Raw genomic sequence first — 19490 nt, forward strand, 5'->3', positions numbered from 1 at the left:
TTTTTGTGTTTTAAAAATTGCCTTGGTAGGTATACCTCTCTTATCCAGAATTTTTCATCAACCGGCACCATCTTAGTCCCATAGGTGCCGGATAAGAAAGAGTTTACTGTAAATTATTTTTGAAATAACATCATTGTTTTGTAAGCAAAAATGGCAGCTGATTAGCCCACAGCAGGACCTCAAAATAACAATGAGAGGATTGACCCAGCTAATCTATTTTGAGATGTTAGTTGAGGGATGAATTAAGCAAATGTCCCCAAGTGCATTCTGGATATGCGCCCTAATTTTAAAAAAAATGAAGACAAAAGAATTGCCATACTTGTCTATCTTGTGTGTAGATGACAGTACTGCATTCTTGATCAGGCTGCTGATGAACATTTCCATCTTGACAGTATACAAAGGTCAAACTTTGACTTCTGTGCATTATCAGAATATATATGTCTAAATTTTCTATTGTGAATGTGGCGGGGAAACTGGGTTCAATGTAATTTTTTACCCAGAAAGGTGACGCTTAATGGTTTAATTGGTATTTATCTCACTGAATAAGAAGCAGCAGCTATTTGTGGGACGTTGCTGTAAGCAAATTGGTTGCTGCGTTTGCCTATGTAGCCGTAACTAAAGTTTTACGGTAATTCATTGGCTGTAAAGTGATTTGGGACATCATGAGGATATGAAAGGTGAAATATAAATGTGCGTTCTTATTAAATAAAAAGAAAAGAATTGGGATTCTTTTACTTGCTGAAGGGTACTGATGTTTGCACTGGGGTTGGATGACCACATTCTGGCATGGCTTAAATGTCCGAGTTTGGATATTGCATCATAAGAACATAAGTAGGAGCAGGAGTAGGCCATACGGCCCCTCGGGCCTGCTCCGCCCTTCAATAGAATCATGGCTGATCTGAACCTAGACTCACGTCCACTTCCCTGCCCGCTCCCCGTAACCCCTAATTCCCTTATCAGCAAGGAAACTGTTTATCTCCGTTTTAAATTTATTTAATGTCGCAGCTTCCACAGCGCTCTGAAGTAGCAAATTCCATAGATTTACTACCCTCTGAGTGAAGAAGTTTCTCCTCATCTCAGTTTTGAAAGGGCAGCCCCTTATTCTAAGATTATGCCCCCTAGTTCTAGTCTCACCCATCAGTGGAAACATCCTCCCCGCATCCACCTGATCAAGCCCCCTCACAATCTTGTATGTTTCGATAAGATCGCCTCTCATTCTTCTGAATTCCAATGAGTAGAGGTCCAACCTATTCAACCTTTCCTCAAGTCAACCCCCTCATCTCCAGAATCAACCGAGTGAACCTTCTCTGAACTGCCTCGAGAGCAAGTATATCTTTTCTTAAATATGGAAACCAAAACTGTACGCAGTATTCCAGGTGTGGCCTCACCAGTACCCTGTATAACTGAAGCAAGACTTCCCTGCTTTTATACTCCATCCCCCTTGCAATAAAAGCCAAGATTTCCATTGGCCTTCCTGATCACCTGCTGTACCTGCATACTAACCTTCTGTGTTTCATGCACCAGGACCCCCAGATTCATTTGTACTGTAGCACTTTGCAGTTTCTCTCCATTTTAGATAATAACTTGCTCTTTGATTTTTTTCTGCCAAAGTGCATAACCTCACACTTTCCAACATTATATTCCATCTGCCAAATTTCTGCCCACTCACTTAGCCTGTCTATGTCCTTTTGCAGGTTTTTTATGTCCTCCTCACTCACTGCTTTCCCTCCCATCTTTGTATTGTCGGCAAACTTGGATATGTTGCACTTGGTCCCTTCCTCCAAATCGTTAATATAGATTGTAAAGAGTTGGGGTCCCAGCACTGACCCCTGCGGAACACCACTAGTCACTGATTGCCAACCCGAGAATGAACCATTTATCCCAACTCTCTGTTTTCTGTTAGATAGCCAATCTTCCACCCATGCCAGTATATTACCCCCAATCCTGTGATTTTTTTATCTTGTGCAGTAATCTTTTGTGTGGCACCTTGTCAGATGCCTTTTGGAAGTCCAAATACACCACATCCACTGGTTCCCCTTTATCCACCATGCTTGTTACGTCCTCAAAGAATTCGAGCAAATTTGTCAAACATGACTTCCCCTTCATAAAACCATGCTGACTCTGTCCTATTAAATTATGCTTATCCAAATGTCCTGTTACTGCTTCCTTAATAATGGACTCCAACATTTTACCAACCACAGATGTTAGGCTAACTGGTCTATAGTTTCCAGCCTTTTGTCTACTTCCCTTTTTAAATAAGGGCGTTACATTAGCAGTTTTCCAATCTGCTGGGACCTTTCCTGAATCCAGGGAGTTTTGGAAAATTGCCACTAATGCATCCGCATTCCCTACCGCTACTTCTCTCAAGACCCTAGGATGTAAGCCATCAGGTCCAGGGGATTTATCCACCTTTAGTCCCATTATCTTACCGAGTACCACCACCTTACTGATTTTAATCATGTTTAGCTCATCCCCGCCCCCCCTATAGCCCCCTGTTTGTCCAGTGTTGGGATATTTTTAGTGTTCTCTACTGTAAAGACTGATACAAAATATTTGTTCAGCGTTTTTGCCATCTCCATGTTCCCCACCATTAATTTCCCGGTCTCGTCCTCTAAGGGACCAACATTCACTTTAGCCACCCTTTTTTATGTAACTGTAGAAACTCTTGCTATCTGTTTTTATATCCACAGTGACTAGATCAGTCAGGTCAGACCAGAGACCAACCATTGTTGTATGTTTTATTACAAGTTATCTGACAAAATATATGAAGCATAAAAGCTTGCTAACATTAACATTTAAAATAATGAGCTCAGAAGTAGTTCTAAAATTCAAGTTCCAGTTTGTTTTGAAGTAATTTGTAAAAACCAACATACAAATTTTATAGCCTGAGAATTATATTGACACATTCTTCACCCTGTATGCTCAGCTTGTCATGTAGCATCCTGGGAATTGTAGGCACAGGTGAATTTGGTAGCCCCCTTCAGCTAGCAGCATAAAAGCTCTGGGAACAATATGAACTTCAAGCCCAGATTTTTGACAGATCCCTTGCCTCTGAGCAAAAGCATTAATAAAAATGCTCCAACACAAGACAGCTTTATAGTAAGCTTAGGCAAGTTATTGTGAAAAATGTAATTTTTTTTAATGTTTAACAATATTCTGCTATTCTCCTTGAACTGCTGCAGTTGTGGTTATATTGCTCTCACAATGCTGTTAAGTAGGAATTTCAGGATTTTACTCAGCAGCGATTTAAACCAGACATTTTGTAATTTTAGCATCCTGTTTGAACAGGTGTTAAGCTTTGAACCACATATCCCTATCCATCTTGAAGACCATTTCCACCTCTGCAGTATTGCCTGGCTACATGCTACCTCAGCACTCTGGCACTGAAACTCTTATACATGCCTTCATCACCCCAAATTCGACTACCATAACCTCTTTACTGTCTTCCCATTTTTCATTCTCCATGAGCTCCAATTTGTCCATAACTTTTATCTTGACCCACACACAGTCGCACCCACTTATCACCCCAGTTCTTACTGACCTACACTGGCTCTCTGTGCTTGAATACCTTTGTTTTAAAATCCTTGTTCTTTATAAATCCTGCTCAAACATTGCCAGTTCAGACACGATGGGCTGAATGGCCTCCTTCTGTGCTGTAAATTTGTGATTGCTCCACCTTGCATCTGTAATCTGTGACCCTATTTACCCCTAGGAGCTCTCCTCTGACTCCAGTGCATTCTATGTTCCTTTTGCTCCACTGTTGATGTCAGAGCTATAAGTTGCCTCAGCTCTACTCTTTGGAACTCTGTCCCTGAATGTGTCCACCCCTTTCTACTTTAAAACCTTCTCGAGACCCATTTCTTTGACCACACTTTTGATTACCCCTTCTAATCTCTTCTTTTTTGGCTCAGTGTTATTCCTGTTTGTGAAGCATCTTGGGAGGTTTCTTTGTGTTAAAGGCATTATTTAAATGCAAATTGATAAACCTTAAGCATTTAAATAGGAAATAATTGAACCAGCGCTTTGAGGGCTCGATAACAGGAGCTCTCAGGCCAGATCTTGGGACACCCCTGCACTAATACATATGTTCTAGGATATCACCTTTTGAGAACTACCAGGTTTTTTCCACTTGTAACAATGGTCTTGATATGCCCATGTTTGTGAAGTTTCTAAATTAGTGTCTTTCACATTTGTAAAATAAACTCAGTGCTGGTGAAAGGCCCTCATTAATCTGTAATGCCACTATTAAAGAGCTTTGGTTGCACTTCACTGAGGACTTAAAAGCCTATATTTTCCATTCAGCATTACTTTAATGTTGGCAGTAACTCTGTTAAAATAACACTAATCAGAAAGCCACCTTGCTGGCTACCTGTATTCATTTCTATAGCTACTGTCTCTACATTTGTACACAAATTAAAGCATCCAAATTCACAGCCACTGTTTCCAACAAGGTTAGTTATAATCAAGTAGTGACAACACAAACCGGTTTCTTGTGAAGTGCAGGACACAGCCTATTTAGTTTTCAAGTGTATGCTGTGCACTACAGAAAAATTGCAAATCTGTCTGTCTTTTTCAAAATCTTCCATCTGCATTTATTTCCTGTCAATTTTTCCTATGATAAATTCCTATATCCACATTATTTTGGAAATTGCAGCACCAGAATTGCTGGGTGAGCGCATGACAATTTTACATAGTTAGCTTCCATTCTAAATCTGGATATAGCAATTTATAATGACATATAAAAGCAAGTATGGAATGTATGACCTTTTAAAATGGGGAGAAGATTACATATGCATGCCGTGATCTAAATATCCTTGGCCTCTAACCCAGCATCACCTGAAGACTGCACTTGGTCTTAACTCCCCAAGCTCAACGCCACAGGACATTGATTTAATATATTATATTAAAAAATCTTGTGTATACCTATACTGCTTGTCCACAAACTTCACTTCCGGTTGAAATTATTTTTGTCTCACTTTCATGCCAACATTTAACATTTGAAATTCCCTATGTACTCACTTTATATTTGAATTTCCTTATGTCAGCAGATGTCATTATTGAATCCTCCGATGCTTTTAGAAACAGTGGATGAGATTTTTTTCTAACGGTAACTGTAGTTTCTAGTGTCCAAAGAAGGGCTATAAACAAAACAAGTTACATATTTAATACCTTTTTATTAAAGTTTTTACTTGACGGTCTTTGCCACTCCCAAAAACCTGGGGTTCGACTTCCATATTTTTGCCCAAATAGTGACTTTGTTAGCGTAAGGCAGGTCTTGCAGTCTGAGCATATGCAGTGTGCACAGCTTTTCAGGATGCATCAGTCCCATTCAAGTTGGCCAAATGACGGAATGCTTCTCTCTCAGACTCTAACAAAATCTACTTGGTTGTTTTTCAAAATTATTTGAAGCTAGAGAACACATTTCAAAAGCTTTATTCAAGTAAAATTTGAGTAAGTGTGAGGTACATGTGAATTTACTGATGATGCAGCTGTTGGAGCTCCTGTTTTGCGCTTTAAGTTTATAAATGGTATAGAGAAAATGTCTTTTCCTAATTTTTTTTCAACAAAAAACGAATTGAATTTTGAGCCACCAAAGAGCTTCTAATTATCACACCTGCGTTTTGCTGACACAATGTGAACATTCTAAATGCTGACAACCTGTGCGATAGACCAATGTATTTTTTTGTTGTATTTTGATTTTTTAAAAGAAGCAAGTTGAATTCTGAAAGCAAACAAAAACCTTTTGAGGAAAATAGGGAGGAAGGGAACAGCTTGAGTAGGCAAGAAGTTGGGAAGCACAAGTGATGGAAGAGTAGTGGGGAACGAACAGGAAGGCAACCACTGAGGGCAACATTTTTTTCCCCTTTAAAAATGTCTGTAGCCATTGGACTTTTCTTTCCCTGGCTCCCTGCTCTGCCATGCCATCTGCCACCTCTCACTTGAAAGAAAAGAAGAAAATGCAGAGAAGCAGAAGAAGGGAGGGATGATGGAGAGAGAGAAAAACAAAGAGGAGCTAGGGAGGCAGACGATGAGAGAAACAACACAAAGACAACAGACAGGTAAGACTTGCCACATAGTGCTGCAGGAGATATTTTGTATTTTTTTTTTAAAAGGTATATTATGTATCTGTAAAATCACTGTTTCACAGCATTCCATTTGAAAATGCATTGAAAAGTCTTTTCAATGGGAAAATGCATTTAAAAAAATGTCAACATTTACCTCCGGAAGTTCGGCTTGTAGATGGTGCTGTAATGGTGTTTTAACACTATGTGCTGTGTCACAGGAGATCAACTAGTGTGTGTTCCATTTATTTGTAGTTTTCATAGAAAAATGGACAGTTTAGAATATAATCCACAAAACACTAGTAAAAATTCCAGAATATCATTTAATAAAAATTAATTTTGATTTATTCAGTCACTAAGTGATTGGTCCTGATGACCCCTAAATGGCATGAGCACCCCTATTGTTAGAAGATGGTGTAACCTCTCTGACTCACTATAAACAATGCCACAGCAGAGCTAATATACTAAGTCTTGCATATGGTGTGCACTTTCTGTCCATTTTATCCTCACTTCCCAATGTCCTGACTTTAATGTTCTTTTATGCCAGCATTTATAATGGAAACTGTATGTCAACATGTTATTTGACTGACTAAATTTGTTTGGTTGTTGCACTCCTCACTAGATGCACTCTGGCCCCAATCATCCAGGTTTGCCTGTTTTATTTTTTTCACCCAACTTTTCTTTCATTCCCAGGCTCCATGCCAAGTCTGAAGTTTAAACTATTTAATCTTTTAAATATTTTAATTGAACTGCTGCCACCCACAGCAGGTCCTGATTCTCTTTCCTGCCCCCACCCCGGTGGCTCAATGTGCAGTTCATCCTTCCTATTCAGGCTATTTTCTGATCTTTGCTGGTTTCCCACTGGGATACAAGCACTGCATCCCTTTCTGCTATGGCTGGTGTGGTCAAGGAATAGTCTAGAAGGGTTGTGAATGATGACGCTCCATGCTGTTCTGAATCCTTGAATACAGTGCCCTTACCTTTCTGGATTGTCAATTTATATTAAAGCACAATTAAAATTAGCCAGTTAAATAGCATTGAATATCAAGAGTCAATGCTTGCAGTATAGAGGTGGCCAACTGTTCAAAGCTCAAGAGCTGGAGGAAGAAAATTAAAAAGAAAATTTATCTGACCTAAGAGCTACAAGTATTCTGGGCTTTTTCCTTTGCAGTTTAGATCCAGAGAGTTATGGCAAAAGTGGATCTCTGCTGTTGAGACAGCTATGTTTGGGAGTGCTTCTGGTATTCCTAGAACCACACAGCTGGTATTCCTTTAGTAAAAGCATCGTAAAACATTTCCTAGTACAGATATATTCAGTATGGAGCATCTCACTCCTCACTTTTATACCTATTAGCTTCCAAAAATTACAATCATTCCTGCAATCAACAAGAAGCAAAACTCAACATAAGACTCAACAATGGCTAGTGACAAAAGTGTTAACTGCTGCAGCATTTGTAAAAGTGCCTATTTCACTTAAATTTGCCACTGAAAATTTCAGTAATCCCACCAAAAAATGTTAATCAGATGAAATGATTGACTTTTTTTCTTTGGCTGCCTTTGACAGTTTTCTCTCTTTCTCCTGAAGTCATTGAATCTTTAATGTGGTACAATTCTACAGCCACACTGATACATGAACAATGGCCATTTAGGTAAGGTATGAACCTTGCCATTTTGTGCCAGCAGACAATTAATTCATGTGGCATCACAGTCATATCCAGCCCTGCACTTATCTGATCTCCACACATGTACACTTTTAGGAGGTGTCATTGGACAGTGATCAGAAGCAGGAATGAATCCTGGTAAATTCTTCCCTCCTTTAATCTGGGAGTCCGAAGGTTAATTGTAACACATTTACCTCCGTCTTGGCTGAGACCAGTTAACTCAGCACAAACTGGGGATTGAACCTGGTAATACTCATCCTTATGGCTCAGCTACTCGCTGGGCATTGAAGGAGTCTGTGACAATTTTAAAGGGTATTTAGCCAGAACCATTGGGTATAAATCCAGGAAAAAGAAGTGAGCATATTGGTGTTAGATTTTAATGGCACAAAACCTATTTCTGTTTTGTCTATGCTAAAGTGACAATGTGGTGGCTGCCATGCAGATTAGTGATGAGCAGAAGAATTTTTGGATGTGATTACACTTTCAGCTTTCTGTATTCCAGTCTTGAATGTAACAGGGTACACAGTTGGAGGAGGCAGTTTTGTATACTTCAGTCCGAACAGTGAAACGCATGTATGTTTAAATTCATGGGTTCATGTAAATACTACTTGTAATGGTTGTTTATATGTTCACACATGCATTTGAGTGAGTTTTGAAGTGTGAAACAAGATGGTTAGCAAAATTACATTTTAATCTTCATGTGAGCCATTGTAAATTACTGCAGTATTCTTGCTCCTATACAAAAAAGTTACAGCAAGTTTGATTGACTTTGTACACATTACAGTTAGCAGTTTCCAGTGTGTTACATTAATTAAGTCCAGGAATTCAGTCCAGGAATTCTGTCAATAATAATTTGTTGTATATTGGACATTTTCATTCTGGAATCTCGACCATATTCAAGTAATCTGTCACAATTAGTTTTATTTGATTCTCTGAACAGGTTTTGAGTAGGTGCTTTACAAACTGCATAGATTCTTTTGCTCTCATGTTATTCACAATGCATTAATGACCAAGAGAAGATGAGTTTTGTTCATTTACTTTGGGAAGATTTGTATGTTTTGCCAATGCCAAGTCATTGCTTTGTTGCCCCATTGAATACCACATAGAAATAATAGCCTCAGTGACTTAAGTAATTGTTGAAAATTTCAGCTAGTAAAATCATTCTATGCTATGATTGACAACCTGCCTTTCTGTGCTAGTTACAGGTTTTCAAATGTGTATTGCTGTTGTACATTTAAATTCAATACTATCAGCCTGGAGCTTCTTCATCATTTTTCTTGGGTTCTTTGGTACACGTTATGCATACTTGTTTTTGTAGAGGGTCTAAGTTTTGTGTGAAATTCTGATCGACACTGTACGCCATGCTTTTTTCATTAAGGTTTTGTTATGTCTTGCTGAATAGTGCATAAATTATATAGATGCCTGAGCAAAAAATGTGAATTCAACAAAGATAATAAAACAGATTGCATTTGGATCAGATGTGGATCCTTGTGTAATTGATCAAAGATTGGCCATGTTTTTAGTCATAAGCTACTGTTTTAATTTTCCTTGTGGGTTTGGTTTCTGTGCTACTCTTAACTTAGTGGGTTTTTCAGAAAATACCATCCTGAGTGGTTTCCATATTGACTGCTAGAAGTATAGCAGAAAGAAAGTGGTCAATACAATTGATCATTGAGCTATACACCTTGAAAGTAAACTGTTACTAAACATGCCAAAGTGCTAGAGATAGGTGGCATATTTCAAAGGATTTTATGACTTCATGAAGTTTTGATGTACTCGCAAGTTACGGTTTTGGTCTAGGTACAGTGGGCGCAGAGGCTAAATGCAGCTCCGCAGGTAGAAATTTTTAGGTAATTCTGAAAGAGATTAAGTGTTTGAGATTGTGCAGCTACTCGCCTTTTCAAGAAGCATTTTACCAGGTTTTTTTTTCAACAAATCTGCAAAGAAAGCCACAAAGCCTCCGGGTGCTCCGGTTTCCTCCCACAGTCCAAAGATGTGCGGGTTAGGTTGATTGGCTATGATAAAATTGACCCTTAGTGTTAGGGGGATTAAATACGTGGGGTTACAGGGATCGGGTGGGATATGTGTCGGTGCAGGCTCGATGGGCCGAAATGGCCTCTATCTGCACTGTGGGGTTTCTGTGATTTCTGTGAACTCAATTGATGGATTTGCCTGCTTAATCCTATTACTGTAATAAATTAGTCCAAAACTGCTGTTTTTTGGGCTGACTTCAACAACTTGCTGCTACTACTTGTTTCTGTAAATAAACCTATTTAGTTTAGTTTACTCCTCCAGCCCTACAACTTTCCGAGATATCTGCGCTCCTCCAATTCTGGCCTCTTGCACATCCCTGATTTTAATCGCTCCACCGTTGATGGCCGTGCCTTCAGCTGCCTAGGCCCTAAGCTGTGGAACTCCCTCCCTAAACCTCTCTGCCTCTCTACCTCTCTTTCCTCCTTAAGACGCTCCTTAAAACCTACCTCTTTCACCAAACTTTTGGTCATCTGCCCATATCTCCTTATGTGACTTGGTGTCAAATTTTTGTTTGATAACACTCCTGTGAAACGCCTTGGGACATTTTACTACATTTAAAGGTGCTATATAAATACAAGTTGTTGCTGCTGCTGTCATGAATATCCTCTAAATCCAGAGGCAATAGACAAGCCTATTGTTCACCTGGGGCAAGCTGTCCCGGATTACTTTACACAAGGTCGTGCTTTAGTTGATAGCAAGTGTGGGTTTTCATAGTGTTTTCTCTGTTGAAAAAGTACCTGAAGAAGCCTGAATCATAACACTTGTATAAATGATTTGTTTTATGTTTTATGAAGAACACTTTTGTTTATTTATTTTGGAGATACAGGTACTGTTCTTGGCTATTTCTGCACAAGCAAGGTCAAGGGCTGGCATCTTTTCCCAGAGCTCTGTATTGCCATTCTGTAACTAGCCACTGGAAGCTCGAGGTGATGCGTTGTGCTTGTTGTCTAGTTGGCACCTGTGGCTGAAATCAGCTTGCTATATGATTGTGTAAACCTGAGCCTACCACTCCATGGGACAGTATGTTAGCAGAATGAATTGCCATCCATTGTTGGAAATACTGCTCCCTTTTTTCATGTGCAGAATTTAAAGCCTACTTTCAAATGTGTTAAAAGACCAGTTGTGTTGTGTGTGTATTTTTGGGGAGGAGGAAGAGGGATTACCTTGTGATTTTTAAATGCAGTCATTTAGAATTCCTTTCCTTATTGTGGTATAGTAGAAATGAGAAAATTGAGCTCGTCAAAGCCAAGCATTGTACAAATATCAAATTATTTTACATGGGGCTGAAGTGAAGTGGTAACCACTGACAGTACTACACGAGGGTGTGTTTAAAACTGCTATTTCAGAATTTTTTTTTTTAATGGTTCTGACCAAGACCTGATGTACAGTAAAACCTGATTAATTACGACCATCCTGGACAACCTTGCAAATTAGGAATTTCTATTAAGCTGGAAGCAACAAAAATCAAGGCTAGTCTGGTGTTTAACAACCTTTTATTTGACTAAATTTCGTACAGCATCTTGCAATGAGGGTGAATAAAGTATAACATCTTTAAAAATTAAAGCAAAATGCTCACATCTCAAGTTTTTTATGCAGTGAAGAATTGTGGAAAACTGAGATTCAGAAATGCTTTGATTATGTGCAACTAGCTTTTGAATCCTCAATTCCTTCAAACTGTTAAAAACATCCACTTGTTCATGCAGCAATAAATCACAACACTTTTTAGTTGAGCCATCTGGGAAATTGACTTCCATTCCTCCCTCACCCACATAATCCTAACAACAGGTGGGAACAAAGTCACACTGGTTCTTGAGCACGTTGACCATTGAATGCAATCAGATTGAGTGGCGAAAGCCTCGGGTTCCAGTACATTGCAACTTGTGTGGTGCCTGAGAGAACAATTCTTCTAATTGTGTTTTGAAGACTCTTCTGTTACTACATTTTACACGGTGATTTTTGTCAGAATTATAGCATTTCTACCTCAATGTATTGATTATGTTCTGACTAGTTACTACTTTTATAGAGTAGTTTTTTTAAAAAAGTGTTCATTTTAGTAGGCTTGTGACCATTTAGATAAATTGCACACAAGGGGGCAAGACCAAGCTTAAGAGACTGGGAGATAAGTGGACCAGGGCATACAGATGTAATTCACGCCCCATTTTAAAGTCATACATTGTTATTTCATGTATATCCATTATAATTTACGATATACACCTTTTTATAATGAGGCAGTGGGCATGGTTGAAGTACTAAATGAGTACTTTGCATCTGTCCTCACTAGAGAAGAGGATGCTGCCAATTAGCAGTAAAGGAGGAGGCAGTAGAGAAATTGGATAGGATAATAAAAATAGATAGAGGAGCTACTTAAAAGATTGGCAGTGCTCAAAGTAGAAAAGTTACCTGGGAAAAGTTGGGATGCATCCTAGGTTGCTGAGGGAAGTAAGGGTGGAAATTGTGAAAGCTCTGGCCACAATCTTCCAATCCTCTAGATATGGGAGTGGTGCCAGAGGACAGGAGGATTGCAAATGTTACACCCCTGTTCAAAGAAGGGGCGAGAGATAATCCCTGCAATTACAGGCCAATCAGCCGAACGTTGGTGGGGAAACTTTTAAAGACATTAATCTGGGACAAAATTAATTGGCACTTGGAAAAATATGGGTTAATAAATGAAACCCAGCACAGATTTGGTAAAGACAAATCATGTTTGATTAACTTAATTGAGTTCTTTAATGAAGTAACGGAGAGGGTTGATGAGGGTAGTGCAGTTGATGATGTGTATCTGGGTTTACAAAAGCTGTTTGATGAAGTGCCACATAAGATTTGTTAGCAGGATTGAAGCCCATGAGATTAAAGGGGCAGTGGCTGCGTGGATATGAAATTGGCTAAGGGACATAATGCAGAGAATAGTGGTGAACGGGTGTTTTTCAGACTGGTGGTGTCCCCAGGGGTCGGTATTGGGACCACTGCTCTTTTTGAGATATATTCGTGACCTGGACTTTGGTATACAGGACATAATTTCAAATTTGCAGATGACATGAAACTCGGAAATGTGATAAACAATGAGGAGGATAGTAACAGACTTCAGGAGGACATACAGACTGGTGGAATAGGCAGATACTTGGCAGTTGAAATTTTAATGCAGAGAAGTGTGCAGTGATTTATTTTGGTAGGAAGAATGAGGAGAAGCAGTATAAACTAAATGGTACAATTTTAAAGCTGGCGCACGAACAGAGACACTTGGGCGTGTATGTATACAAGTCTTTGGAGGTGGCCGTGCAAGTTGAGAAGGTTGTAAGGGATCCTTTATAAATAGAGGCATAGAGTACAAAAGCAAGGAAGTTATGTTAAACCTTTATAAAACACTGGTTAGGTCCCAGCTGGAGTATTGTGGCCAATTCTGGGCACCACACTTTAGGAAGGTTGTCAAGGCCTTAGAGAGGGTGCAGGGGAGATTTACTAGAATGGTACCTGGGATGAAAGACTTCAGTTATGTAGAGAGATTAGAAACTGGGTTTGCTCTCCTTAGAGCAGAGAAGGTTAAGGGGAGATTTGACAGAGGTGTTCAAAATCATGCAAGGTTTTGATAAAGTAAATAAGAGAAACCTGTTTCTAGTGGCAAAAGGTCAATAAGCAAAGTACACAGATTTAAGGTGATTGACAAAAGAGCCAAAGGCGACACGAGAAAAAAACATTTGCGCAGCAAGTTGTTATGAACTGGAATGCGCTGCCTGAAAAGATGGTGGAAGTAGATTCAATAATGGGCCATATATTCCGATGCCTACACCCATAGGGTCATCGGAAATATGGGTTTCGGGCATGCCAAATGTCTGCCCTAGAGAAGGGCCTCTGCTGGGAGGAGAGTTCCGCTTTGTGGAGAACATCCGTCTGCAGAAAACCCTTAGAAATCTTACGCCTGGTTAAAAACAGGCATAAGGCCGGCCTTTGCCAGCATAAGAGTTGAAGTTTTTTTTAAAATTTCACTAATTTATCATTTAAAAATACTTTAAAAAAGGTAAGTTTATTTTTAGCCCCGTAAAAAAACTTTTTTTCAAAAAATTAAATTTTTGTTTAACTATTTATAAAAAAAAAAGTGATTTTTTTTGGGGTGATCTCCTCCATTCATATATTTGACAGGTCTATCTGTCAAGTGTATGAAGGGAGATTCCCTCCTCCTTTTGGCTCCCCATGGCCCACATGATCCCAGGGATGCTACACATTTCGAATTTGGAGGCCCAGGAACGGAAGTATAGGCACCTCCTGGAGCCCTCCGGTAGGTCTGTAGATTTTTTTTTCCCCAGATCGGAGGCCTCTGCACGCAGGAAGTCTCCGATCAGAAAATACGGGGCATTAAATTGCAAAAGGGAATTGGATAAATACCTGAAAAAGAATAATGTGCAGTGCTAAGAGGAATGAGCAGGGGAGTGAGACCAATTGGTAGTTCTTTCAAAGAGCCGGCTCAGGCAAAATGGGCTTAATGGCCTCTTTTTGTGCTGTATCATTCTATGATTCTATGTAAACTTGTCACGCTGTAATTACACCCTCCTGCCAGTGGTGACGTGGCAGTGGCAATTTCTATTATAATTGTAGGCATAAGAACTAGTAATAAAAAGTTGAAACAAAGTTGACAGTCGACATCTACATTAGAAATATTTTCTAAGTAACCTCATTGGTGGGAATTTTCTGTTCCCCTTCCTCGTTTCAGGATTAAGCAATTAAAAAAAATTTTAAAAAAAAAATAATTCTTAAATAGTTGGGATCAAGTAAATGCCTTTTTATTTTTGATAGTTTGTAATCTTAAAAAAAAGTATGAAAAATTAGCAGTTATGTATGTTTTGGCAACACTAGGACTCTCACTAGATGTGTGTGGGTGATTTTGGGAGAGCAGGGGGAGAAATTAAAGTTAAGAATGAACATCAACTTTTCACCTTTTAATATTTCAATGTTTGGATTCTCAGTAAAGGCTTTTGTATCTTTTGAGTAGCCATAAAATTTGAAAAATATATTTTCCTATCTAGTGTTGATGTATCCTAGGAGTGGAAACTATACTGATGCTGACCAAGTCTTCAGTGGAAAAAATGAGTGATTTGGGATAACTCCATTAGATTGACTGTAACTTATTCATAGTAACTTGCCATTTGTGATGTATGCTCCTATTTATTTGAGTCGTAATGCTTATTTTTAAATACTAAGCTAAAAGTTGAATATCACTGTTCTTGGAAGTACAATTTCCTTATGGATACTATGTCAAGGTGCTAAATTTGCCATGCTAAAAAGATCTAAAAGCTTAACACCAGTTAACAAAACACAGTTAAAACCTATATAATTACTAAAAATATGGTTTGCAAGAAGTTTTTTTGAGAACCCACATGCTACCACAAAAATTTATGCATCAGGCATTTTCTGTTACAAAAGACCTTACTTTCCAAAGATTTCCATAACCTATTCCTATGCATTTTGCAAGGTGATTTTTCGCTGACGTTTCTAGCATACTAATGTTTTGTTTATATTCTAACTTTAGTTGCTCTGGAAATGTTTCAGTTAAGTGTGTTTAATGTAATATATGTAGTAGTCAACCTCCTGTGGCATTGCTCACGGGTTGCCTTGACCGCAGTTTTTGATTTTTACTGCAGCCCTGCTGAAGTCCCAGAACTCCTCTTCCCTGAAGAGTACCCCTGCTCAGATGCCCTCAATACTTCCCGAGTGGTTCTTGAAGTCTTAACCAATTTGGAAGAAGAAACTGACAGACATTCAAAGAATAGAATTGACAGATTTTCATGAAAAACAGTTACTTTCATCTTAAGCAAGCTTTGTAAATGGTAGGTAATTAGTATTACAAATATATTGTGAGGCTTGTATCTTTCAGTATTAAGGTGTGTAGTATTGTAACCTTGTGTCAGTCACATAATGCATTGCTTCAATAAATTTGCTGCATTAGAGTAATTGGTGAACTATTGTGTTTAGGATGCGGCAGGATGGCTGTAAATGTCAGAAACCACATTTCATTTCCTCCTATGAATGGTGCCACGAGATCTGTATCTTAAAAATACAGGAAACTTTCTGGTATCCGGCACTGACGGGACTGAGCTGGTGCCGTTAGATCAAAACTGCCATATAAACCAGCGGCAATGTTAAAACATAGAGCTTTTCTTCCGTGTGAATCAACAAACCCTGTTGCTTAGCAACAGCTTCAAAACAGTCGGCTGCAGCTGCAAGCGTCTCTAGCTGAAGCTGTTGCTTAGCTACAGACCTTGCAGAGCCTGACTTGGGGGGAAAAAAAAGCAACGAGAAGTAAAAAAACTTATAGAAAACGGCTCCTTAATTTTGCCGGTAGATAGAGCTTTCCGGACTTTTAACCTCTGGTTAAACGAAAGTTTCCTGTATTGAGCATAGTGTGCACTTCTTGTCACAAACATTACCTCTTGTAATGCCTTTTATGCCAACATTTATAATGGGAACCAATATATAAACATTTATAATGGGAACATAGTAACCCGAACCCTAAATGCACTTTAACAATGAAGCAATTGAATCATTCAAAATACTTTTTAAAGAAATGTTTATTCTCCATTTTTCCCTAACTGAAATTTCCAATGCCCAAAGTAAGGTTTTAAGCGAAGTTTTAAAAAAAAAAATTTTTTGCAACCGTATGATTATATGCATCTGTTGCATTGCCCTTTAGTAATTCAATTTAAAAAAACATTACTTCAGTGTCTCAGCTGGTTTCAAAAGCTTAGGATTTGATTGGATATTTTTACCTCCCAGTTGAAGACATTTTTCAACTGAGTGTGTGCAGTTTAAGGAATTCCCACCATACAAACTCTGCACCAGCTTGAATTGATACAAAAAGTATCCCCATAACTTTTGATAATTTGAGTTTATTTACTTTTTCCAAAGACTTTGAAAGAAACTGGCGATTGAATTCACAAAGCTTTATTTTATGTAAGTTTATTAACAAATGCTTTATTTCTATCATAAACCATTCATAGACAGACAACACATAAGAGCAGGTGTGGTTTCTTGTTAAAATAAAAAGATTGTTTTATTGAAATTTTTTCAGTCCCATATTTTGGTTGCAAATTCAGTTCTGAACCAGTTTTGAGGCTGACTTAATTTTTTAATGTATAAATAGGAAATTATGAACTATTTTTGAGCATTTGAGGGGGTAATTTTTTATGGAAATTTGTTTAATAAAGACAGTAAATCAGCAAACTCACTAATAGCATAGTTGAGAGAAATGTTCTGCTTCTGCATTGCTGGGAGTAAGGAGTATTTCTTGTCCTCTTTTTAATTTTAATGAATAAAAATTCATAGTGCACAATTTTCTGATGTATGTTTCGGTGTTGAATTACTTCAAGGTTAAGACCGGACCAAAAACAGAAGAAGCAGAAAGCACACAGTAGATCAGCCAGCGCTTGCTATGTGTTTCCAGTTTTTTCTATTTTTTATTTTGATTTCCAGTATCTGCAGTATTTGTTTTTTTTTATATAAGTAAAGATGGGAACATGCCGACAACAAGGGAATTGGTGGGGCTAACCAAATGCACAAAAGGTGCTTTGGATAGATAGGAGGAGCTGCTTAAACACAAGAATGTGGTGGTGAAGAATGGTGCCTGATCGTCCAAAAGTGGCCAACGGCACTTTAGTTCTATTCTCCTGGTAACCCCTCTCCCATAAGACCCTGCTCCCTTTCCAGTACTGATGGATCCCAGCATCTCTCCATATTGCCAGGCTCAAATCTTCTCCCCATCCCTGCTGCATGGTTAAATCCTTGTACATGCCCTCCCCATGCCTGACTTTGTTGCCCCTTGCGTGCACTTTTTGCACCAAGTGAAAGTTGTAAGTTCACAAAGCTGAAAGCCTGTTTCCTAGCACTTGGAAAAAGGGTTTTCGTTTTTCAAGACACTTAATGAGTTAATACTATATAATTGTATAGTATAATCGATTTAAGTTTCTGAAAATAGCATCAGTTTCTCAACTCAGCACTGCATAATTGACACAGAGAGGGAAGGTAGGCCAAAACCTGAGTAAATAGCCAACAGACCCAAGCCCCAAATCTGGGGCAGCTGGCGGTGATGGCGAACAGCCAAACGCAGGGCAGACAAGAAAAATAGCAGGCAGACCCAACAGACATGAGTTGTGGCCGAAAGAACCAAATAATGATTGGGCAGGATCGCCAGTGTGATACTGGTGCTACTGTGCCACCTAATGGAAGGTTCAGCTAAGAGTACTGAATGAGCGCCATAAATCAGGGCCACTGAAATGCACAAATGACAAAGTGTTAGCGCCCTCGATAATACTTCTTATCAGCACAAGGGCAGCAATGGGAAGGGGTCTGGTGTCTGGCAGTATTTTGAGTGGGGGAAGGGAGGAGGGTTCCAGGAACCCTGGAAATAGAGGGACTGAGCATACTGGAGATGGTCATGGGATCATGGAGCACTAGGGGTTTGTATGCACTGAGTGAGCACCAGAATCTGGGAGTTTAGGGATGGAGGAAGCGCAAATCTCGGTTGGGGAAAGGGTGTAGAGGGCACAGGTGAAGTGAGTGTAGGTGTGAGAGGGCGGTGGTGTAAGAGCGTTGGGTGGGGAAGGCGGAATGATTGGCAGGGATATAGGGAGAGTGGGAGGATGAATTTGTGCAAGGGGATGGTACAGGGTTAAGGGCTACCAGTGAGGGTGTAAGAGTACCCCTCTCAGATGATTTGTTCTGTCTTGCTTTCCCAGCACTGAATCACCTAATTCTTGAAGTGTTTATGCTTCTATGGGGCAATACAATATAAGCACTTTTAAAACAAACATGATACTCAAACAGCAATATGTTTGGTGGGAGGGAGTGTGCACAGTGCACAGATGGATCAAAAAGGTGAACAATGCATAGGCAGTCACAGTGGAGGCCATAAGCATCGGTAGGGTGAATGGAAGGGTAAGCATATCTGAAGGTAGGATTGAGAGGGAAGGAGAAGTGAGGAAGATTATGCAGCACAAGACAACGTACAAGGTAAGGGACTACCAGTGAGAGGGTAGGGTAATGAGAAGAGGGTCTAATTATTTTTATGCGAACTGTTGGATGGATAAATGCTGTCTCCTCTGACTCATAACAATCATGGAAGATCGACTATCTATTTGATAGTAGAATTGATAAGTGTTCCATCGCATTTCACCTGGAGGTGATGCATGTTTTCACTGTTAAATATCACGTAACATTAGTCAGCAGAATAGCTATTTATCTCTGGATGTTGAAGCTGCATGTATTTGGCAATAAGGAAATGGCAGAGAAATTAAACAAATACTTCGTGTCTGTCTTCACAGAAGAAGACGCAAAAAAACCAAGGCTCTAGCGAGAATGAGGAACTGAAAGAAATTAGTATCAGTAAAAAAAAAAAAATAGTACCGAAGAAATTAATGGGACTGTAAGACGATAAATCCCCTGGACCTGATGGCCTACATCCTAGGGTTTTGAAAGAGGTGGCTATAGAGGTAGTGGATGCATTGGTTGTCATTTTACAAAATTCCATAGATTCTAGAATGGTTCCTGCGGATTGGAAGGTAGCAAATGTAACCCCATTATTTAAGAAAGGAGGGAGAGAGAAAACTGGGAACTACACTGCTCCTTCCCTCTACAGACCAGTTAGCCTGACATCAGTAGTAAGGAAAATGCTAGAATTTATTAAGGACATGGTAACAGGGCACTTAGAAAATAATAGGATTGGGCAGAGTCAACATGGATTTATGAAAGG

The 19490-nt window shown here is 39.2% G+C and overlaps 1 protein-coding gene across 4 annotated transcripts in view; it reads left to right on the top strand.

Moving 5' to 3' along the window:
* Positions 1–19490, top strand: part of ppp2r2d (protein phosphatase 2, regulatory subunit B, delta) — an 84739-nt gene that overhangs the window by 3331 nt on the left and 61918 nt on the right. The window contains exon 1 of one of the 4 annotated variants that reach the window (XM_085994704.1): positions 5705–6059. The exons of 1 other annotated variant lie outside the window; for it this stretch is intronic. In XM_085994704.1, the coding sequence (XP_085850830.1) occupies positions 5984–6059 (76 nt within the window). In that variant the 5' untranslated portion in view covers positions 5705–5983. Of the gene's footprint in view, positions 1–5704; positions 6060–15479; positions 15574–19490 lie in introns of those variants that run through there. 2 more of the 4 variants (XM_085994702.1, XM_085994705.1) reach the window with 2 other exon arrangements.

This window comes from Somniosus microcephalus, chromosome 8, assembly GCF_052327205.1.
Source record: "Somniosus microcephalus isolate GS21.2 chromosome 8, FLI_Smic_1.0, whole genome shotgun sequence".
In the NCBI taxonomy this organism is placed as follows: Eukaryota; Metazoa; Chordata; class Chondrichthyes; order Squaliformes; family Somniosidae; genus Somniosus; species Somniosus microcephalus.